Genomic DNA, 22336 nt, shown 5'->3' with positions numbered 1-22336 from the left:
ATAATAGTTATATATCATAAAAACTCAAGATCTGTGCAGTTTCACGAGCTTTGGCAAATTCCCCATCCCCTGATTCCAACCTAGGCAAAGCAGATTTTGACTTCTGTTTTTTATCTCTATAGGTTAGTTTTGACTATTCTAAAAAAATTTTTTTAATATTTATTTCTGAGAGAGAGACAGAGTGTGAGCAGGGGAACGGCAGAGAGAGGGAGACACAGAATCCAAAGCAGGCAGCAGGCTCTGAACTGTCAGCACAGAGCCTGATGCGGGGCTCAAACTTGTGAACTGTGAGATCATGACCTGAGGTGAAGTTGGATGCTTAACCGACTGAGCCACGTAGGAGCCCCTATATTTTTGTTTTTAACTAGGATCTATGCCCAACATGGGGCTTCAACTCATGCGCTGAGATCAAGTTGGTCATTTAACCCACTGAGCCACCCAGGTGCCCCCTCTTTTGGAATATTTTAAATTATAAATTTGGATTCCTTGATGTGGTACTGTCTAGATTCTCTGCATTCTGTATATTAGTTTTGACAATTTGTTTTTCAAGGGACTTAGCCATTTTATCTTTGTCATAAAGTTGTTCCTAATATCCCCTTATTATCTCTCATATATATAGTCTAATGTATATGATATATAGTGATGCATTTTTCACTTCTGATATTGAGGATATTTGTCTTTTTCTTTGGCAGACTAGCTAGAAGTTTATCAATTTTATTGATATTTTCAAAGAACCAGCTTTTTGTTCAGTTGTTTCTTTGTTATCCATTTTCTATTTTGTTGATTTTTTTTTTTTTTTTTTTTGCTCTTTTATCATTTCCTTCCTTCCACATGCTTGAGTTTAGTTTATTCTTCTCTGGTGTCCTATGATGGAAGCTTATATAATTGATTTTGGACCTTTTTTCTTCTCTAAGCATTAGAGCTGTAATTTTCCCTCTAAGCATTGCTCTAGCAAATCCCATAAATTTAGATAGATTGTATTTTCATTTTCATTCTGTTAATAATACTTTCCGATTTCTCTTGTGATTTCTTTTTCAATAGATGGGTTATTAAGATGTTTACTGTTTACGGGGCACCTGGCTGGTTTCAGTAGGTAGAGCATGAGACTGTTGATCTTGAGGTTGTGAGTTCAAGCCTGAGGTTGGGTCGAGAGATTATTTTAATTTTTTTTAATGTTTCCTTTATTTCTGAGGGAGAGAGAGAGACAGAGTGAGCAAGGGAGGGTCAGAGAGAGAGGGAGACACAGAATCTGAGACAGGCTCCAGGCTCTGATCTGGCTGTCAGCACAGAGCCCGATATGGCGCTTGAACCCACGAACCATGGGACGGTTAACCGACTGAGCCACCCAGGTGCTCCTAGAGAGATTTTCTTAAAAGAATAGAAGTTGGCTGCTTATTTTCCAAGTAGTTGGAGATTTTGTAGATATCCTATTGTTAGGATTTTTAGTTTCATTCCAATGTGGTCAGATAATGCGCTCTCTGAATCCAGTCTTAACATTCATTGAGACTTGTTATTTACCCGACATATAGAATCTTGATAAAAATGTTCCAGGTGCATTTAAAAGAATGTTTATTCTGCAATTGTTAGATGATTTAAATAGGTCAAGTTGGCTTATAGTTTTATCTTTTATATTCTTCTACATATTTTTTTTCTCTTTGCCCTTTCCTTCCTGAGAAAAGGAAGTTGAGACCACCAATTATAGTGATGGACTTGTCTATTTCTCCTCCTAACTCTGTAGATTTTTGCTTCTTGTATTTTGAAACTTGTTATTAGGTGTATACACCTGTCATTGTTGTGCCTTCTTCAGGAATCACCCCATTATTATGAAATGTCCTTTTTTATCCCTGGTAATATTTGTCCTGAAGCTTTCTTTGCCTGCCAGTAATGATACATCTTTTTATAGTGTTTAATTTTTAGCCTGCACTTTTATATTTGAAGTGCAGTTCTTGTAGATAGCAGATAGATGCATCTTACTCATTTTGACAAATTTTGCCTTTTACTTGGAGTGCTTGAACCTTTTACGCTTATAGAGTTAGATGTTTGGGTGTAAGTTTTTCATTTTGCTACTTGTTTTCTATTTGTCCTGTTTGTTGTTGTAGTTTTGTTGTTTACGTTTTTCTGAGTTGCGAATTATTTGAGTATTTTTTATGATTTGAGTTTATTTCCAGTATTGATTTATGAGCTATACTCTTTGTTTTACTCTTTTAAGGAATGCTTTAGGGGCGCCTGGGTGGCTCAGTCAGTTAAGTGTCCGACTTCGGCTTAGGTCATGATCTCACGGTTTGTGGATTCGAGCCCTGCGTCGGGCTCTGTGCTGACAGCTACCTTGGAGCCTTCAGATTCTGTGTCTCCCTCTCTCTCTGACCCTCTCCCCTGCCTCAAGCTGTCTGTCTGCTTCTCTCTCTCTCAGAAATAAATAAAACATTAAATTTTTTTTTTTAAAACAAGGAATGCTTTAGAGCAATTCATCTTAATTTGCACTACTATTACAAAATATTTTTTATTTTTTTAGGTTTTAGTTATGTAAGTAATCGTACCAAATATTGGGCTTAAACTCACAACCCCAAGATCAACAGTCAACTGAGTCAGCCAGGCACCCCTATTATAAAATACTTTGGACTGGGTGGTGTAGACAGCAGATTTATTTCTCACAACTCCAGAGGTTGGGAAATCCAAGCTCAAAGTGTCAGCAGATTCACTTCTGGGTAAGGGCTGTGTTTCTGGCTTATAGCTACAATCTCACCATGTGCCCACATGACCTCTTCTTTGTATGTTGGAAGAGAGAGCTCTGGTGTGTCTCTTCTTTTTTTATGTCTATTTATTTTGAGAGAGAGCGCGCACATCCATGTTTGCAAATGAGGGAGGGGCGGAGAGAGAAACCCAAGCAGGCTCCATGATGACGCGGGGGGGGGGCTCCTCCCCCCCCACACCATGCCCAAATGAATGAGCCACCCAGGCGCCCCAAGGTGTCTCTCCTTCTAAGGGCATGAATTCCCATATGGAGGTTCCACCCTCATGACCTTATTAAAACAAATTACCTCCAAAGGTCCCACCTTCTATGTCATCACACGGGGGGTTTGAACTTCAACATGAATTTGGGGAGGTGGGACACAAATAAGTAGTCTAAAACATGGTGGTTCTCTCTCTTTTTCTTTTTAAATTTTTTGTTTATTTATTTTGAGAAAGGGAGAGAGAGAGAGAGAGACAGCATGAGTAGGAGAGGGGCAGAGAGAGGGGGTGAGAATCCCAAGCAGGCTCTGCACTGTCATCGCAGAGCCGAATTAGGGACTTGATCCCATGAACCTTGAGATCATGACCTGAGCCAAAATCAAGAATCAGATGCTTAACTGACTGAGCCACTCAGGAGCCCCCTCTCTCTCTCTTTTAATTGAAGTATGGTTGATATGCAATGTTATATTAACGTTTTAGGTGTACAGCACAGCAATTGGACAACTCTGCATGTTATGCTGTACTCCCCATTGAATGTTTTGATCTTAGAATACTCTTTATTTTTTATTTTTTAATGTTTTGTGTGCACAAGCAGGGGAGGGGCAGAGAGAGGAGGGCACAGAGGATCTGAAGTGGGCTTCTGCAGGGTCTAACTCAGTGAACCACGAGATCATGACCTGAGCCGAAGTTGGTTGTGTTGGATGTGTAACTGACTGAGCCACCCAGGCACCCTGATCATAGAATACTCTTAAAAATCATTGGCCCTCCGCCCCCAAGAGCTTTTGTTTTTGTGAATGATATCCACCTTACCATATTCAAAATTATAACTGAGATATTTCCTTGTTTTTTTTAATGTTTTATTTATTTCTAGGAGAGAGAGAGAGACAGCGTGAGCAGGGGAAGGTCAGAGAGAGAGGGAGTCACAGACTGAAACAGGCTCCAGGCTCTGAGCTGGCAGTCCGCACAGAGCGCGACGTGGGGCTCGAACCCACAAACCGCGAGATCATGACCTAAGCGAAAGTCGGACGCTTAACCGACTAAGCCACCCAGGCGCCCCTGTAACTGCGATATTTCTAAAACATTTATTTAAGATGATAATAAACTGCTAACATAAATAACATGTTTTGTAAGAGACAGCTATATATTTCAAAACAAATAGAAAATTGATATTGTTTTACATTTTTGCACATTGCTTTAATGTCTGGCTTTAGAAGATATGACAGGTTGATTTTCATAACAGCTTCTTCATTCAATATATTGATATTTGGGGGTGGGAGGCTGGTTTATATGAAGGAAATCTGGCCTCAGGTATATAATTGGAGAAAGGGGGAGTATTTTAATATTCTTTTTAAGCTTTTTAAAAATTTTAACCTTGTGATATTATAATAAGAAATGTATATTTGGTTTTGTTTAGTTCCTGGAACAGAGCTCCTAAAACCCGTTTCCTGAATAATAAGAGTGAGAGGAGCTTTTTCTTTTTCTTTTTTTGTTATTCATAGTTGGCCCCTTTCAACCATACCTGAGTTTACTTTAAGGATGACTTTTGCTGAACCCCAAGGTAGCTTCAGGATGAGGGGCTGATTGAAAGGGGAACCAACCATGTGATTAGAAGGCTGGAATTTTCAGCCCAACACCCCCACCTCCAGCTCCACTGTCCCCCAGAGAGTTAGGAGATGGATAAGTCACCAGTGGTGGTGATTTAATCAGCCATGTCTATGTAATGGGACCTTTGAAAAACCCCTAAACAGCAGGGATTGGAGAGCTTCCAGGTTGGTGACTGCGTCTGCATGCCAGGAGGGTCATGTACCTCAAACCCCATTCTGGTACAGAAACTCCTGTGCTCAAGATCCTTCCAGACCTGCCCTGTGTACCTCTTCATTGCTTATTCGTGTTTATCCGTTATAAAATCCTTTATAATAAGCCAGCAAAGTGTTCCCATCAGTTCTGTGAACCTGAGGAGGGGGTCATGGGTACCCCCATGGGATCTACTACTTGAGGTTGGTGTGTGAAGTGGGCAAGGGACGGTCTTATGGGACTGAGCCCCTAACCTGTGGAGTCTACACTGACCCTGGGTAGTGTCAGAATTGAATTGACTTGTAGGACACCTGCTTGGTTTCTGCAGAGAATTGAAAACTTACACATGCAGTGTCAGAAATGGTTGTGAGTAGGGGCACCTGGGTGGCTTAGTCGGTTAAGCGTCCGACTTTTGCTTAGGTCATGATCTCGCGGTTCGTGGGTTCGAGCCCCGCGTCGGGCTCTGTGCTGACTGCCAGCTCAGAGCCTGGAGCCTGTTTCAGTCTGTGACTCCCTCTCTCTCTGACCCTCCCCTGCTCACGCTGTCTCTCTCTCTCTCTCTCTCTCTCTCTCTCTCCTAGAAAAAAAAAATGGTTGTGAATAGAAAAAGTTTTTCTCTACATTAAAACTCAACAAATGTTAGTTTCTTAAAGGTTATTGGAATGTAGACTTGGTTCTTTTCGAATGGATCTTTTACCTATACATTGTGTATAATGCCATGCATTGGTCATTTGGAAGATACTGGCTCATTGCATTATGCAGATCTTCTGAATATTGATGTTTCATTATATAACAAAAACCCATGCCTATTAATCTCACTCCTGATAATCAGAAAAGTCTGTAAGCATTAGGAAGCTGAAAAACTCATGATCAGTGAATAGAAGTTTTCAAAAGTTCTGATTTTCACTAGAAAACCCTTTTATCATTGGCAATAAAAGAGTTTGTTGTCTTTGGAAACAGGCTCACTTTATTTATTTTAATTTTTTTAAACATTTATTCATTTTTGAGAGAGTGTGAGTGAGGGAGGGGCAGAGAGAGGGAGATACAGAATCCCAAGCAGGCTCTAGGAGCTGAGCTGTCAACACAGAGCCCGACGCGGGGCTCGAACTCAGACACGAAGTCAGACCTGAGCTGAAGTCAGATGCTTAATGGACTGAGCCACCCAGGCGCCCCGTCACTTTATTTATTTTTGAGAAAAGATTTACTAAATTCCGAAGTTTGAATAACCAGTATGTCATTTGGGCTTTCAAGTAAAAATGATGATCTGTGGAAAAAGTGGCTAGTTCAACTCACAGCTCAAACGACCGCACAAGCGGTGACAGCCAGTGCTCCAGTATGCTGCAGAGGTACTTTTTGCCGACTTCCCATATTGTTGCGTAGAATATTTAAAAATTTCTGTAAAGAATATTGACTTTTTTTGGCAGCCTGTCGATTGATTGACTTGCAAATCAGCTGATCCCTTGGAGACTGGAATGGGTCCAGAATAGCTTTTACTTTGGGTCTAGTCTCGTCCCGTTTTTGAAGCATGACCTTTCTGGGGTCTCTGAAGGCAGCAGGTGTTTATTATTGAGAGTTCTGCACGCAGGCTGGGGAGAGCTCAGCTGTGCTGTAGCCTGTGTGAGCTCCACTCGTTTCCAGCGTATGGCTCTCTAATACTTCATCTTCGCCTGGCTTGCAGGTTGCATTCTGTGTACCCACGGCTTAGAATTCAGCCACAGACTCCAGGGAGCCCCTGGGCGGGTCATTGGGGCTCTAACTCTGTGTCGCTTGTCACCTCTGGTATCCTGCCTCCACAAAATCCAGCTAAGTCACCTCCCTGAACTCTGCTCAGTACGACTGCCATGTGCTTCTTGGGCTCTCTTCTCCCCACTGTGATCCAGGAGTGCACCGTGCAGGAAGCCAGGAGGGAGGATTGTAGCGTTCCCCTCACTCGTGTCTCTTCTTTCAGGGACCACAGTCTTGCTCTGCCTCTTGTCAGTATTTGAAAAGTTTATGTATTTTTGTCCCGTGTTTTAGTTGGTAGTCCTGTTTATTTCGGCAGGGGCAAGAGCAGAGGTCAGAGAACCAGTCTTCACTGCTGTTAGTTTTTTTCTGATGATTGCCTTTATTTTTTAAGTTTTTAAAAAAGATTATTTACTTATTTATTTAAAAGTAGGCTACAGGGCCAATGTGGGACTCAAACTCACGACCCTGAGGTCAAGAGTCGCATGCTCCACCAACTGAGCCAACCAGGCACCCCCCTGATGGTCACCTTTATTTATTTATTTTTTTTTAAATTTTTTTTTAATGTTTTATTTATTTCTAGGAGAGAGAGAGAGAGAGAGACAGCGTGAGCAGGGGAGGGTCAGAGAGAGAGGGAGTCACAGACTCTGAAACAGGCTCCAGGCTCTGAGCTGGCAGTCAGCACAGAGCCCGACGCGGGGCCCGAACCCACGAACCGCGAGATCATGACCTAAGCGAAAGTCGGACGCTTAACCGACTAAGCCACCCAGGCGCCCCTGATGGTCACCTTTAAATGGTGGCTTTTTAAAAACAAACAAAAAGCCTGATTGGTGTTCTGTTTTTTGTAGATGTTATTTTCATAATAGCTAATAGAGACATGAGATTTAAAATTCAAAAGGTATTGGGCTCCTGAGTGGCTCAGTCAGTTGAGCTTCCGACTCTTGATCTCAGCTTAGGTCTTGATATCAGGATTGTGAGTTCAAGTCCCCTGTTGGGCTCCACGTTGGGCGTGAAGTTTACTTTAAAAAAATGCGAAAGATGTAAAAAGGGGATTCAGTGTAAGGTCTGCCTCCCCCATGCGGCCCCTACTCACCGTTCTCTCAAGAGGCACCAATGTTATATAAACATTTCTTTAAGGCTGCATAATATTGTTTTAAAGACTTCCCATACTTATCTAATTATCTATTAATGGGCACTATAGGCAAATTAATGTGCTGTTCTAAATAATGCATACACATGTGATACCTGTATTTTGGACGTAGTGACTATATTCTTGTTGTTAAGCATATATCCCACTTTTATGATTTTATTAATTTATCCAAAGTGATAAAACTTACTAGATTTTCAGATGACATGCTCTGAAAAGTGTCTTTAATAGTGTTGTCTGTGGTTTATTCCAAGTACCAAACTGTAAAAATATGTCAGATTTTGGTCAAGATTGAATATAGATCTCATTCTGTTTTTACTCTTTCAGGCCATAATGCAACAAGGAGATACATCCATAAAACCTGTTCTGCAAGTCATTGTGAGTACCTGTGTATGTTTTACGTCAAGTGTTTTAAAAACTTTTATGTAATTATACATTTCGTTTGATGAAGCACATATAGATTCGTCCACTTTAGGAAATTCTCTCCATTATCACAAAAAATAAACCGGTCCTGTGGTAACCTTAGGAGAGGAGCCAGGGCTCTTCTTCTTCTTCTTCTTCTTCTTCTTTGATATAATGTTAGCCAGAGTGAGACTTTGGGGGTTTAAATTTGAGCCTTTGCCTTTCTATTCTTTCCACAATTGATGGATGCCGTAGTGCTACACATCATTACTATTGCCTCCTTACTTTTTTGTTTCTGCCCTGAGGTTTGTCTTACTTAACTCTGTCTTATATGGGCCTGCAATGAAAGTGTCTCCTTAAAATTCTTCATTAACCCTATCATTCATTTAAGGGTTTTTCAAAAAATTAAAAAAGAATTTTTTTTTAACATTTGTATATTTTTGAAGGAGAGAGAGACAGAGTCTGAGCGGTGCGGGAGGGGCAGAGAGAGAGGGAGACACAGAATCCAAAGGAGGCTCCAGGCTCTGAGTTGTCAGCACAGAGCCCGATGCAGGGCTCAAACCCGTGAGGCGTGAGATCATGACCTGAGCCAAAGTCAGATGCTCAACCGACGGAGACATCCAAGTGCCCCCATTTAAAGATTTTTCAAAACATTTTTAAAGTTTATTTATTTTTGAGAGAGAGAGAGAGAGAAAGACAGACAGAGCAAGCAGGGAAGGGGCAGAGAGAGAGGGAGAGAATCCCAAGCAGGCTCCGCAGTGTCAGCACGGAGCTCGGTGCGGGGCTTGAACCCACAAACCGTGAGATCATGACCTGAGCCAAAACCAAGAGTTGGACGCTTAACTGACTGAGCCACCCAGGCACCTCACAGTTCTTCATGTTTTAGTGGGAATTTAAAAGATGAATAGAAGCAGAATCCTGGATCCTTCTGCAGATTCTGGGTCAGTAGGCCTGGTGATCTCCTTGTGACTCCCAGACTGGCTGCCAGTCATCTTAAGGCTCCGTTTCTGTATTTCACCTCCTGTGGAGAGCTGCTTATGATTTCCTGTAAGTTGTGATAAATGCCTTGGCTGTGCCCCTCACGTGCACACCTCTCTTTGCCTCATTCTCCACCTCACTTGTGAGCCCCTTAAGAGCAAGGATTTTTTTTGTTTTTTTCATTTTGTATTTTTAACATGTTTTCTACACAGCACCTTGCATATATTAGATGCCTTATCATACTTTTTTTTAAAAATTGATTTTCAATTAAATTTGAGTTGGGGAGAGAGAACATGAGTGTTAGCAACTCATTTTACTGTCATCTATGTTGTGCTTAAAAATATTAGAGAGGTGCTTGCTTCGGCAGCACATATACTAAAAATAATATTAGAGAGAAGCTGGTGGGAAAATCCTCATATACAAGTTTCTTTTGGATGTCGGTGTCAAGAGCATGGGCGGGCCGTTCAGTGTTTGCTGAACTAATGACAGACCCCCTCTCCTTCCACTTAGATGTAATTGTCTCCGGGGACTGGGGAGACAGTCTGTCTAATGAATCACGTTTTCTCTCCTAGAACATCCGTCCCATCACTACAGGGAATAGTCCGCCCCGTTATCGACTGCTTATGAGTGATGGATTGAACACTCTGTCCTGTGAGTATGATGTATAAATCCAGGAATTTGTATTTAAATAATAAAAGCACACCCAGCACTTTGATTGCAGTAATCTGGGGCATTTCCGAGGTACACATTTGCTGGGCCGTGCACCTCATGCAGACAGAAATGCAGCCGGCAGAGAGCATTCTAACAATAGCCTGGATCTAGTGGAAAGCTGCCACTTGGCTTAATTAATTTTCTCTAACTGGTGCTCTGTTTTCTTTGATTAATTTCCCTCAGGGTGATATTGACATTTAGTGAATATAATGGGATAGCTGTCCTATACTTGCCTTTTTGGGCTTTTATTTCTGTGTTGGAAGCTTCACAAGCGAGAAAGACAATTTGCAGAATATGTGCTTGCCATCTCTAGTCACAAGGTGAAGAACATAGAGAAGATTTTTTTAGTCTTCATCGTGAAACCCGAATGATGGAAAAAATGATTTAGGGCAATTCAAGAAATACATTTCAGAGTAGCAGCAGATGTTTAATGCATAGTAAATCATACTGTTTTTCACTTTGCAGAATCTGAATAGTTTTAGTTTCAAAAACATACAAGGCATTGGTTTTCTTTGCCAGTCCAGGTGTGATCAGCTTTCGGATTGTTACGACTGAAATGTTGTGGGAACTAAAAAAATCTTTGTGTTTTTCAGCTTTCATGTTGGCAACACAGTTGAACCATCTCGTTGAGAAAGAACAGCTGTCTAGCAACTGCATATGCCAGGTTAACCGATTTATTGTTAACACTCTGAAAGATGGAAGGTATGTGGTGGGTTGTTTTTGTTTTTATTTTTTAGGATTTTCTTTGATTTTATTGTGAATTACAACGGGGACTAATTTTTGAACAGCGAAGTCCATTGGATACCAAAATTCACTTAGGAATCAAAAAGACAATGATGAGCTTCCAGCTTAGAGTTTACAGATCTTGAGATTTGAACTCAGATGACTAAACCATGGCACCAAAGGGAGAGAAATATGGCAACAAATTGGAAATTTCAAAGCAGGAGATTAAAGCCAGACGCACAACTCTTATTTCTAATCTCTTCGGAAGCACTGTTTTTACCATTCTCTTTTAAAGCACCTTTTAATGAAAAGGGGTCACTTATAAAGAGCAAGAGAGGTGTGTTTAATTATGTAACGCTGCTCCTTTTTTGCAATCTTGAGTCTTTCATCGTAAATACTTTATTCAGCCAGTATAGAGTATGCTGAGGACTAACTGTTACTCCTGGATAACCGTTGCCATAATAGGACCTTTTTTGTTGGGGAGAGGCTTTTGAGTTCTTTATTTTCAGTCACAGAACACATGAGAAACAAATGAGAAACAGCAAGCATTCCCATCTTAACAAGGGTATGTCAGTGTATGTTTCAGTATTATCTGTACATTTCCTAGTAACTTTTGCTTTCTGTTTGTTTACTATATTGTTGTCCTTCTTTTAACTTTCAGCTTCTCTGTGCTTAATCTTTGGTATCTTTTAGAAACAGTATGTACTTCTATTTATTTATTTTTAAATTTTTATTAAAAAGTATTTTTTAAATGTTTATTTTGAGAGAGTGTGTGCACAAGCAGGGGAGGGGCAGAGAGAAGGAGAGACAGAATCCCAAGCAGGCTCCGTGCCTCTGATGAGCACAGAGCCCGATATGGGGCTTGAACTCACAAACTGTGAGATCATGACCTGAGCTGAGATCAAGAGTCGGACACTTAACTGACTGTGCCTCCCAGGTGCCCCAGCAGCGTATAATTTTAGAAACCAATTTGAGATTTAGTTGGTAAGCTTATTCTGCTTAATTTATTATTGATTTTTTTCTAATTTTTGTGGTTTTACCATGTTTTTGCTTTATATTTTTCTTGCCTTGATTGACTGGGTTTTTTCCTTAATCCTCTTTTTTTGGCTCTGTTGGTTTGAAAGACATTCTATTTGTGCTGTTTTTGTTTGTTTGATTCTTGCGAGTACTCTCACAATAAAAAGAAATCCATCCATATGTGAATTAACAGAAATTCTAAAATAGGCCACTATTTTTACCATCCTCTCAAATAAAACAAAGGTCACAAAGTGGTCTATGTTTAGTGTTCAATTTTGTTTTTATTTCCTCTGATCAGTATTCTCTACACAGACCGCCATTACTTAGATTTACCCATTGTTTGTTAGTTCCCATTTGTCTCCTTCATACTCCTTCCTTTTGAGTTCAGTTCTCATTTTCCTGAAGAATATCTTTTAGCAGCTTTTATAGGGAAAGTTTGTGAATGATAAAAATCTGTCATCTAAAAATGTCTGTTACCAGGCGCCTGGCTGGCTCTGTCGGTAGAGTATGCGACTGACTTAAGGTAGTGAGTGTGAACCCCACTTTGAATGTAGAGATTACTGAAATGAACAAAGAAATAAAATTAGAAAAATAAAAATGTCTGTTTCACTCTCAGTTTAAGTATAGAATTCTAGGTCGACAGTTACTTAGTTGCTGTTACCATCTTCACCCCAATAGAATTTTGTGTTCTTGTCTTGGTGCTTTGTACAGAAACTTGTCAGACCTACATTATGCAACTCACATAAATAAAAATAACTGTAATTCCACTGCCTAGAAATAACTATTAGTAACATTTTGTTGTAATCCTTCCAGAATTTTTCTATGAACATAAGTACTTATAAGTTTGTATTTTCCTTAAACAACTTTATAATATAGTTTTATAATATTCTTTTTTAAGTTTATAGTGGTTGGTTTTACATGTCCTTAGATAAATCTCTGTCATATATTACTTAGGATGCCACTGTATAGGTTTACCATAATTTAGTTAACATTTAATATTATACAGCATTTCACTATTTAAAGTATTTCACCAGTGCTCCTTAGAATATATTGGTAGCTCTCTTTTTGTGTCCTCAGATTTATAGAGATGATTATTTTAATAAAAATGACACAGAATCATTGAATCAAGGAATGCACAAAAAGGTACAAAGAAGGGGGAAAATGTCTAAAATTGATACAACCTAGAAATAACCATATTGTGATTTAGTGAGCATCATTCCAAAAATCTCACTGTACGTATTTATCAATAACTGCTGGATCAATGGAAATCATTTTGGTAGTGGAATGACAATATAATACTGTTAATGCTCTCTTCCTTTGTGTATAATTTGGTCCAAAGCCATTAGGTGGGGCCAGGCGAGGTAGATGCTTACAAGGGAGGGGTGGTGGAGGCTGTGGTCTGGAACCAGGTGTCAGCCCAGGCGAAGTGAGGAGGGTGTCCTCGTGGGCCTGACAGGGTGCTGGGGCACCAGCAGGGAAGGAGAACACACGCAGGGGAGAATGGCTATGGCCCAGAATGGCTTGTTGGAGCCTGAGTGGGTGAGGCAAGATCTGTGTAGCCGTTGGATCCTGAGCAAGGGATGAAGGCACCTGGGAGTATGGGGGTCAGGGGACAGCAGCGGTATGTTGGAGACCGGGTGGGATGAGGAGGGAATCCAAGCAGAATAAGAGGAGGTCTGCAATGAGTGCTGTAGCCCGACATGAACGTTAGAGCCAAGTGGGGAGAGGAGGGTGCTTGTTTGTAATGGGACGGTGCTGGTCTTAGAACTAGGTGGGGAACATGAGCCTCGGGAGGAGGGCATCCCTGGGTGCAGCAGTGGCAGGTAGTGACATATGAGGAGATGGACTTAATAAATATGTTGAGGGCAGTGAGACCTAGCAAAGGGAGAAATCTGTGACTCTGGATTGGAATTGGAGGTTTCAGCGTGAACTCAAGGTTTTCGATAGATAGATATAGATATGGTTATAGATAATCAGTTTGGGGCTTTAAAGTTCTGTTTTTATTGTATTTTTAAATTTTTATTTATTTAAATTTTTTAATGTTTATTTTCGAGAGAGAGACAGGGTGTGAGCAGAGGAGAGACAGAGAGAGAGAGAGGGAGACACAGAATCCGAAGCAGGCTCCAGGCTCTGAGCTGTCAGCACAGAGCCCGATGTGGGGCTCGAACCCACAAACCATGAGATTGTGACCTGAGCCGACATTGGCCACCCAACCAACTGAGCCACCCAGGCGCCCCTATTTTATTTTAATTCTATTGCTACTCAATTTACTTAAACTAAAAACAAGAACAGTTCTCCCATTTCTCCCACCCCCTACCCTTTGCTCTAACAACCACCAATCAGTTTGTTCTATGATATCTCTGAGCTTATTTATTTCCACATATGAGAGATCATATGGTAATTGCCTTTCTTTGTCTGAGTTAGCATAATGTCTTGGAAGTCCATCCATGTTTTCACAAATGACAAGGTCTCCCTTTTTTTAAATGGCTGAATAGTGTGTGTGTGTGTGTGTGTGTGTGTGTATACCACAGTTTCTTTATCCATTCATCCATGGGTGGACGCTTAGGTTGTTTCTGTATCTTGGTTATTGTAAATAGTGCTGCAGTGAACATGGCGGTGCAGTTATCTTTTTGAGTTAGCACTTTTATTTTCTTCAGGTAAATGCCCATAAGTGGACTTGCTGGATCATATGGTAGTTCTGTTTTTAATTTTTTGAGGCGCTTCCATAGTGTTTTCCATAGCCACTGCACCAATTTACATTTCCACCAACAGTGCACAAGGGTTCCCTTTTCTCCATATTCTCGCCAACACTTGTTATTTCTAGTCTTTTTGATAATTGCCATTCTGATAGATATGAGGTGAGGTCTCACTGTGGTTTTGAGTTACATTTCCCTGATTCGTGAAGTAGAGTATCTTTCCCTGTACCTGTTGTCTGGCTCTGTGTCTTCTTTTGAAAAATGTCTGTTCGGATCTGGTTGGTGGAGTATACATATGTTGTGCAGGGTGTGTTTTGTGTGTGTGTGTGTCTGTCTGTCTGTCTGTTTGTGTGTGTTCCCTAGGTCTATCCCAAGAGGGCTTTGGAGCGGGAACAGTGCAATAGCTGTGAGCCCACTTAGCACCAGGTCTTGGTTTCTGAATGCAATTTCACACTGAAAGGAACCAGGGCTCCTTGGAGGATGGCTTATTACAGGCTTGGAAATTACAAGTCAAGCCTGGAATATCTTAATGTGTCAGATGGTAAGGAAGTGCTCAAAGGGAGAGGGGACCCTGTCAAAAGGCTTGCAGAATCTTACACTTGCCAAATCTAAGATAATTTATAAACCACAATGAAAATGGGAACAGATTACAACCTATTGAATAGAATAGGAGTTCATAAGTCTGTACTGAATAAATGAATACGCGGGGGGAAGAGAAAGGTTTTTCTTTTTTTTTTTAATATTTTTATTTATTTCTAGGAGAGAGAGAGAGAGACAGCGTGAGCAGGGGAGGTCAGAGAGAGAGGGAGTCACAGACCGAAACAGGCTCCAGGCTCTGAGCTGGCAGTCAGCACAGAGCCCGACGCGGGGCTCGAACCCACGAACCGCGAGGTCATGACCTAAGCGAAAGTCGGACGCTTAACCGACTAAGCCACCCAGGCGCCCCGAGAAAGGTTTTTCTTAACATAGAATGCCATCTAATAAATGTAGGAAGAATGATGGAATTATAAAGTCACCATTTGGTAACCATCATAATATTAGTTTGTGCAGAAACATCAGTGGGGCCTTTGGCTGCTTTAACAAGTTAACACAAACTTGGTGGTTTAAAACAACATAAATTATTCCCCCTGGAGTTCAGAAGTTGAAGTCAGTTTCACTGGGCTGAGATTGTGGTGTTGACAGGGGCACACCCCCTCTGATAGCTCTAGAAGAATCAGTTTTTTTTCACTTCCAGCTTCTGGTGGTGGTTAGAATCCCTTGGCTTTTCGCTGCATCAGCCCAGTGTCTGCCTCCATGGTCACATTGCCTCCTGTCTGTTTCAGATCCGCCTCCCTCTTAAAGGATACATATGTCATTGTTTTTAGGGCCCATCCAAGGATCCAGGAAAAATCTTGCCATTTCAGTCCTTAACTTAATCACATTTGCAAAATTCTTTGTAGTCCCATTCACGGGGTCCAGGGGTTAGGATGTGGATATCTTTTGGGGGCCCATGCAGTCTACCTCAGATGCTGAAACAAGTGGGTGAAAGTTTCCTGGGTAACACGTTATTTATAGGGTTAAAGTACTTCCCCACAACAGAGGCAACTTCCTAGTGGAGGAACCTGGCAGATAGTGCCTTATTCCAGTGAGTAAGGTTAACATTACCAGTAAAGGGACAAATAGAAATTGTATATTACCTGATAGGATGCAGTGAGAATAGCACAGCATCCCTAATATTATATTTTTGTGAAAGATGCATAATCTGTATCTTATCATGAAGAAACCTCAGGTAAATTAAGGGACATTCTACAAAATAAATGACCTCTGATTTTCAAATCTCAAGCATGAAAGTAAAAAAATTGTGTATGCTGAAAGACTGTTCCAGATTGAAGGAGTCTTAACAGATTTGATGATTAAATATAAGAGGTGATCCTGGACTGGATTATTAAGGACATCATTTAGACAGGTGATAAAACTTAAATAGGTTCTGTGGATTTGATGGAAAAATTCTTTCATTACGTTTCAAGTTCAGTGACTTAACCAGGCTATGTCTTTTTTTTTTCACTGTTTATTTTTGAGAGAAAGAGCATGAGTGGGGGAGGGGCAGAGAGAGGGAGATACTGAAGTGGCTCTTGCCTCCTTGCTGTCAGCACAGAGCCCAACATGGGGCTTGAACTCATAAACTATTAGATGACCTGACCCGAAGTAGGATGCTTAACTGCTTAACTGACTGAGCCACCCAGGCGCCCCTTAACCAGACTATGTATTAATGGCCATTGTTCTTTTTTTTTTTTTTTACTCCTGGTCCATGGTATGCCCTTTCCGTTTACAGATTTATTTCTTTTCAGTTAAATCTTTCTGTGTTATTCCTTAATGCTGTTTTCTGTTTCATTTGGTTCTAGTTTTTACTGACGTGTGGATAACTGTCTTCCCTTTGTGTCCTCAGTTTGTTTTAGTCTTTTTTCTAATGCATACATTGGATTAAGTCAAGATTTTGCAACATAATAGTAGTTCAGTTTTCAGTTTTCTCCTTGCTGTTTTCTGGTGTTTTATAATGTTTAAGTGTTAGATGTATAATGGTATTACTTTTGTTCTGTTTTTGTCTTCTCAAGTTCCCTTTTCTTCTCAATCTCTTATCTCATCTTTTGAGTTTTATTTTATTGAATTCTTAGTCTTATTTTCCAAACCTCTCTTGGGAAGTATTATTCCTTTTCTTGGCTTATGCTTTCTCCTAGATTGGATTCTTTGTCTCTGCCTTCCTTGTTCCTTGTATTTTTACATTTTTGCATGTTGCATTGTTGCCATGTCATTTCTTTTTATCTTGTTCATGCTTAATGTGGATGGTTCCGTCAGACTTCATATTCACTCCAACTTAGTTTAAGCTGGATACATCTCCTTGCCAACCTTCCCACTTGGGACCTATTATCCTCCACTCCAGTCTACCTTTGAGTGCTTGAGTGGTGCTTTTTATCCACTTTTCTGTCCTCTGGGGTATGGTTATGGGAGAAGATGGAGAGCTATGCTGGGATTGAGTGCAACAACTTAGGCTTGGTTCTCTGCAGTCAGGGATAGAGTTTCAGTCCTGTGGGCTTTGCTTCATTCCACCATCTCAGGATGGTGGCATGTCTTGTACTCTTTCCTGCCTCCGTTGACAACCCACGTCTGTCCGTCCCCCTTATTTTTTGATGGTCATTTAGCTTTATTCCAAACAGAGCTTTAACAACCATCCTTGTACATTTATCTTTATATGCTTGTGCTATTACTTCTTTAGAACAGATTGCTTGAGTTAGTGTTGTGGGGGTCAAAGGACATCTCTTACAGAAAATAAACCAATTAATACATCCAGTAACTTTGTGTGAGTGCTTCTGAGTAGTAAACAAATCCAAGGAAGCAAACTAGTGGTTTCCCGGCGGGGGGAAGTGGAGTGGTATGTGAATAGTATCTCAGAAAGCTGTTACAGGAAGGAAAGAAGGAAGGAAGAATACCTATTTCCCCTTAACCTTGTCAACATATTGGATACTACTAATTTTTTTTAAATGTTTATTTTTGAGAGAGAGAGAGACAGTGCAAGTAGGGGAGGGACAGAGACAGAGTCTGAAGCAGGCTCCAGGCTCTGAGCTGTCAGCACAGAGCCCAACATGGGGCTCGAACTCATGAGCTATAGGATCATGACCTGAGCTGAAGTCCAACACTTAACCAGCTGAGCCACCAGGCGCTCCTGTATGCCACTGATTTTTAAAAATAATTGTTAATTATCATTAATTTATATTTCCCTATTAGTGAGGTCAGATGTCTTTTCAGATACTTGTTTACTCTTCGTAGTTCTTTTCTGAATACCTTTTTGCCATGCACTTTGTCCATGATTTTGTTTCGTGGGAGATCTTTGTAAACCAGGGATATTAACTATTTATTAGCTGTTTCAAATATTTTATCCCACTTTATCATAACCTGCTTATGGTGTCTTATGATACAGAATGTAAAATGATTTTTAATTGTTTTAATTTTTAAAAATTTTTGAGGGGGGAGAGGCAGAGGGGAAAGAGAGAGAGAGAGAGAGAGAGAGAGAGAGAGAGAGAGAATCTCAAACAGTCTCCCCGCCCAGCACAAAGCCTTAGATGTGGCTTGAACTCATGAACTGTGGGATCATGACCTGAGCTGGTCAAGAGTAGGATGCTTAACCAACTGAGCCACCAGGTGCCCCAGTAAATAAACTTTACAAAAAAAAAAAAAAAAAAAAAAGAAGGAAATTTTTGGTGTGGCCAAGTTAGTGAGTTGAGTTCCCCATGAGCTTTTGAACCTAATTTGAACAAAATAGGGACTCNATGAGAGCAGAAAATCTGCCATCTAGCTGATGGCAGAATGAGAGGTCATCACAGTCGGCGAGCAGCATATACAAAGGTTTTGTGGCGGGAGAGAGGGTGGCAAGAGAGAGCATGGCATATACCAGGAATTGAAAGCAGACCGAATGGCTGGAGAAGGAGAGGGTCTCCGGGAGGTGGTATCCGATGAGTTGGAGAGAGATTAGCAAGACCAGATCACACAGAGCCTTGTAGGCCAGGTGAAAGGTTTTAGTTTTGACCTAAGGTTCTTGGGAAGTTTTTGAAAGGTTTTAATGAGAGTTAAAGATAGGTAAAAGAACTCTGAGTTCTTAGATCATAATTACATTAAAAAATAGCTACAGTTGTAATGGTTTTCACTGGGAAAAGGTAGTTGTTTAGGTAAGGATATGTTTCTGAAGATCACCTCTTGTGCCACACGTTGTTGTGTTTAATAATCTACATTCTGATCATGTCATTTGCTCCTTGATGGTACGGTTTGTGGTAAGGGCACTGCATTTTAATTAAAGGGCTAGATGGAAAATGAAAATGCTGCAATCATAAAAAGCCTTGATAATAATACAGGGAGAGATTATGGAAATATTTACGTAGGAATTGATATCATATATATTTTTTTTTTAATGTTTTATTTATTTCTAGGAGAGAGAGAGACAGCGTGAGCAGGGGAGGGTCAGAGAGAGAGGGAGTCACAGACTCTGAAACAGGCTCCAGGCTCTGAGCTGGCAGTCAGCACAGAGCCCGACGTGGGGCTTGAACCCACGAACCGCGAGATCATGACCTAAGCGAAAGTCAGACGCTTAACCGACTAAGCCACCCAGGCGCCCCTGATATCATATATTTCTAAGTTATTCAATAATGAAAACCCATTGACAAACGGAAATAGTTTTATCAAAATGATTATTGGGGGAGAGCTTTTTAAGTAGCTTGTCATTTGAAGGGCTTCTGAATTGATTTTTTCTAACTTGTTTCTATTTCTTTGCCTTTGTAGGAGAGTAGTTATTTTGATGGAGTTAGACATTTTGAAATCAGCTGAAGCAGTTGGATTAAAGATTGGCAATCCCGTGCCCTATAATGAAGGTAAAATGCTTTTCTGTAGGTTGTAGCCCTCAACTGAATACCTCTTTATAGATCCAGAATTCTACATTTTGGTTTCTGTTTGATTTGTTAGTCTTACAAAAACTCGTGATTTGGGGGTTTAGGAACCAGGTTATTGTTTTCAGTACGGAAAACAAGATGGTAAGACTCCAGAAGGAAAAGCCTCGCCTCTGTTTTCCCCTGCACACAACTCCCTTCTGACTCCCGGCTTGTGTGTTCCCAGCAGCGTGGGGTTCGTCCCACACTCAGCAGCTCTCTGATTCTCTGTGGACGTGAGCCGCTGTCCTCCAGTTCCAGTTTAGTTCTGATACTGCCCGTCCCAAGTTAGCAGCAGATTCCCCTGGCAAAGACCGAGTCTCACAGGGCTGCCTCCACACCCCTCCACCACTGCCAGACCCCGGTTCAGATGCCACTTGAAAGTCTAGGTAGTTCCCTGTGCTTCTCACCAACCGGCTGTAAATTGGAGGTTCCCACAATCCCCTCCTCAGGTTCCGTTGGATTAATGAGCTGGCGCGGCTCACAGCACTCCCGAGAACAGCTCGATGGGAGAGGTGCATTGGACGAGGTGTGTGGGAGGGTGCAGAGCTTCCGTGCTCTCTTGGGGCACACTGTCCTCCCGGCACCTCCACGTGTTCACCTACAGAAGCGCCCCAAACCCCATCCTTTTGGGTTTTCATGGAGGCCTCCTTAGCCATATTTGATGAAGTCACAGGGTGATTGGCCCCACCTCCAGTCTCTCTCCTTTCCCCAGAGGTGGGAAGTAGGTGCTGAAAGCTCCAACTCTAATCTCATGGTTAGTTCCCCTTGGCAACCATCCCCATTGTTAGACGCTTTACAGAAGTTACCTTGCTGACAATAAGGTGTGGTTGAAATGGGCTTTTTATAAATAAGATACCCTTAATTCCTCTTGTTAGGAAACTGTAAGGGCTTTAAGAGCTCTGTGCCGGGAAACATGAATGAAGGTCAAAAAAAAATTTATTATGTATCACAATATCATGAGCTTGGATTAGGAAGGAAGGGAAAATGAAAGAATGTAATAGAAAAAAATCGCACTTACAATAGATTAAAAATAACAAATACACTGAAGTAACATTAAGGAGAAATGTGCTTTTTGTAATGTTTATTTATATTTGAGAGAGACAAAGACAGACAGAGCATGAGTGGGGGAGGGGCGGGGGGTGGCAGAGGATCCAAAGCAGGCTCTGTACTGACAGCAGTGNGGGCAGGCTCCAGGCCCTGAGCTATCAGCACAGAGCCTGATGTGGGGCTCGATCAAATTCACAAACCACAAGATCATGACCTGAGCTGAAGTCAAATGCTCAACCGACTGAGCCACCCAGGTGCCACGAGAAATGTTCTTTCTTAAGATCATTCTCATAAGATCATTCTTACATTTTTAAAAAATTTTATTAATATTATTTTTGTTTTTAAAAAACATAAAGCAGGGGCACCTGGCTGTTGGTAGAACAATCAACTCTTGATCTCTAGGTTGTGAGTTTGAGCCCCACGTTGCGTATAGAGGTTATTAAAAAAATCTTTAGGGGTGCCTGGGTGGCTCAGTTGTTTGCCTTCAGCTCAGGTCATGATATAACAGTTCATGAGTTCAAGCCCCACATCAGGCTCTGTGCTGACAGCTCAGGGCCTGGAGCCTGCTTCGGATCCTGTGTCTCCCTCTCTCTCTGCCCCTTCCCTGCTCACATTCTGTCTGTCTGTCTCAAAAGTAAATAAATGTTTTAAAAAATTAGAAAATGAAACCATCAAAAAATAATAAAGAGGATGGGGCTGCATATGAATTAGGATAATTTACAATGAATACATGATTACATTGAAATAAAAAAAGTTTCACATGGTAAAAGTAGAAAGGTATGTAAACTTAAACTAGGATAAAATACTTAACAAAAGACAAGACCGGTAGAGGCGCCTGGCTGGCTCAGTCAGTAGAGCGTGTGATTCTTTTTTTTGTTTTGTTTTAATGTTTTATTTATTTCTGAGAGAGACACAACGTGAGCAGGGCAGGGTCAGATAGAGAGGGAGACAGAGAACCAAAAGCAGGCTCCAGACTCCGAGCCAGCTGTTAGCACAGAGCCTGACATGGGGCCCGAACCCACGAACCGTGAGATCATGACCTGAGCCGAAGTCAGACACTTAACCGACTGAGCCACCCAGGTGCCCGGAGCGTGTGATTCTTGATCTCAGGGTCATGAATTCGAGCCCCACAGTAACAACAACAACAACAACAAAGCAAATAGCCAATACATAACAAAAAATATTTAGCCTTACTGGTTGTTTTTGTCTTGTTCCTGGTCTTAGGGAGATAGCATCGTCTTTTTCCATTAAGTATTATGTTAGCTGTAGGTTTTCATAGATTCTTTTTATCATTATGAAGATGTTTACTTCAAAAAAATTTTTTTTAATGGTTTTATTTTTTATTGAGAGACAGAGAGAGACAGAGCATGAGCATGGGAGGGGCAGAGGGAGGGGGAGACAGAGAATCTGAAGGAGGCTCCAGGCTCTGAGCTAGCCTGATGCAGGGCTTGAACCCATGAACTGTGAGATCATGACCTGAGCCAAAGTCGAACACTTAATCGACTCAGCCGCCCAGGTGCCCCAAGATGTTTACTTTTAATTCCTATTTTGCTGAGGGTTTTTTTTTTATCAGGAATAGGATAGTGAATTTTTTGTCAAATGTTTTTTCTGTGTCTATTGATGATTATATGGTTTTTCTTTTTTATTGGTTAATGTGGTGAGTTACATTCAATAATTTTCGAATGCTAAGCCCATTTGTG

The 22336-nt window shown here is 41.1% G+C and overlaps 1 protein-coding gene across 2 annotated transcripts in view; it reads left to right on the top strand.

Annotated features, from left to right (window-relative positions):
• The window catches only part of RPA1 (replication protein A1), a 73019-nt gene that overhangs the window by 10068 nt on the left and 40615 nt on the right, over nt 1-22336 (top strand). For both annotated transcript variants that reach the window (XM_077749718.1, XM_077749717.1), the window contains exons 2-5: nt 7940-7990; nt 9565-9643; nt 10297-10405; nt 19444-19532. In XM_077749718.1, coding sequence (XP_077605844.1) covers nt 7940-7990; nt 9565-9643; nt 10297-10405; nt 19444-19532 — 328 coding nt within the window. The remainder of the gene's footprint in view (nt 1-7939; nt 7991-9564; nt 9644-10296; nt 10406-19443; nt 19533-22336) is intronic.

Source organism: Crocuta crocuta, unplaced genomic scaffold, assembly GCF_008692635.1.
Source record: "Crocuta crocuta isolate KB4526 unplaced genomic scaffold, BGI_CrCroc_1.0 scaffold149, whole genome shotgun sequence".
In the NCBI taxonomy this organism is placed as follows: Eukaryota; Metazoa; Chordata; class Mammalia; order Carnivora; family Hyaenidae; genus Crocuta; species Crocuta crocuta.
Note: the sequence above shows the minus strand (reverse complement) of the source record. Positions and strands in the feature narration are given on the sequence as shown.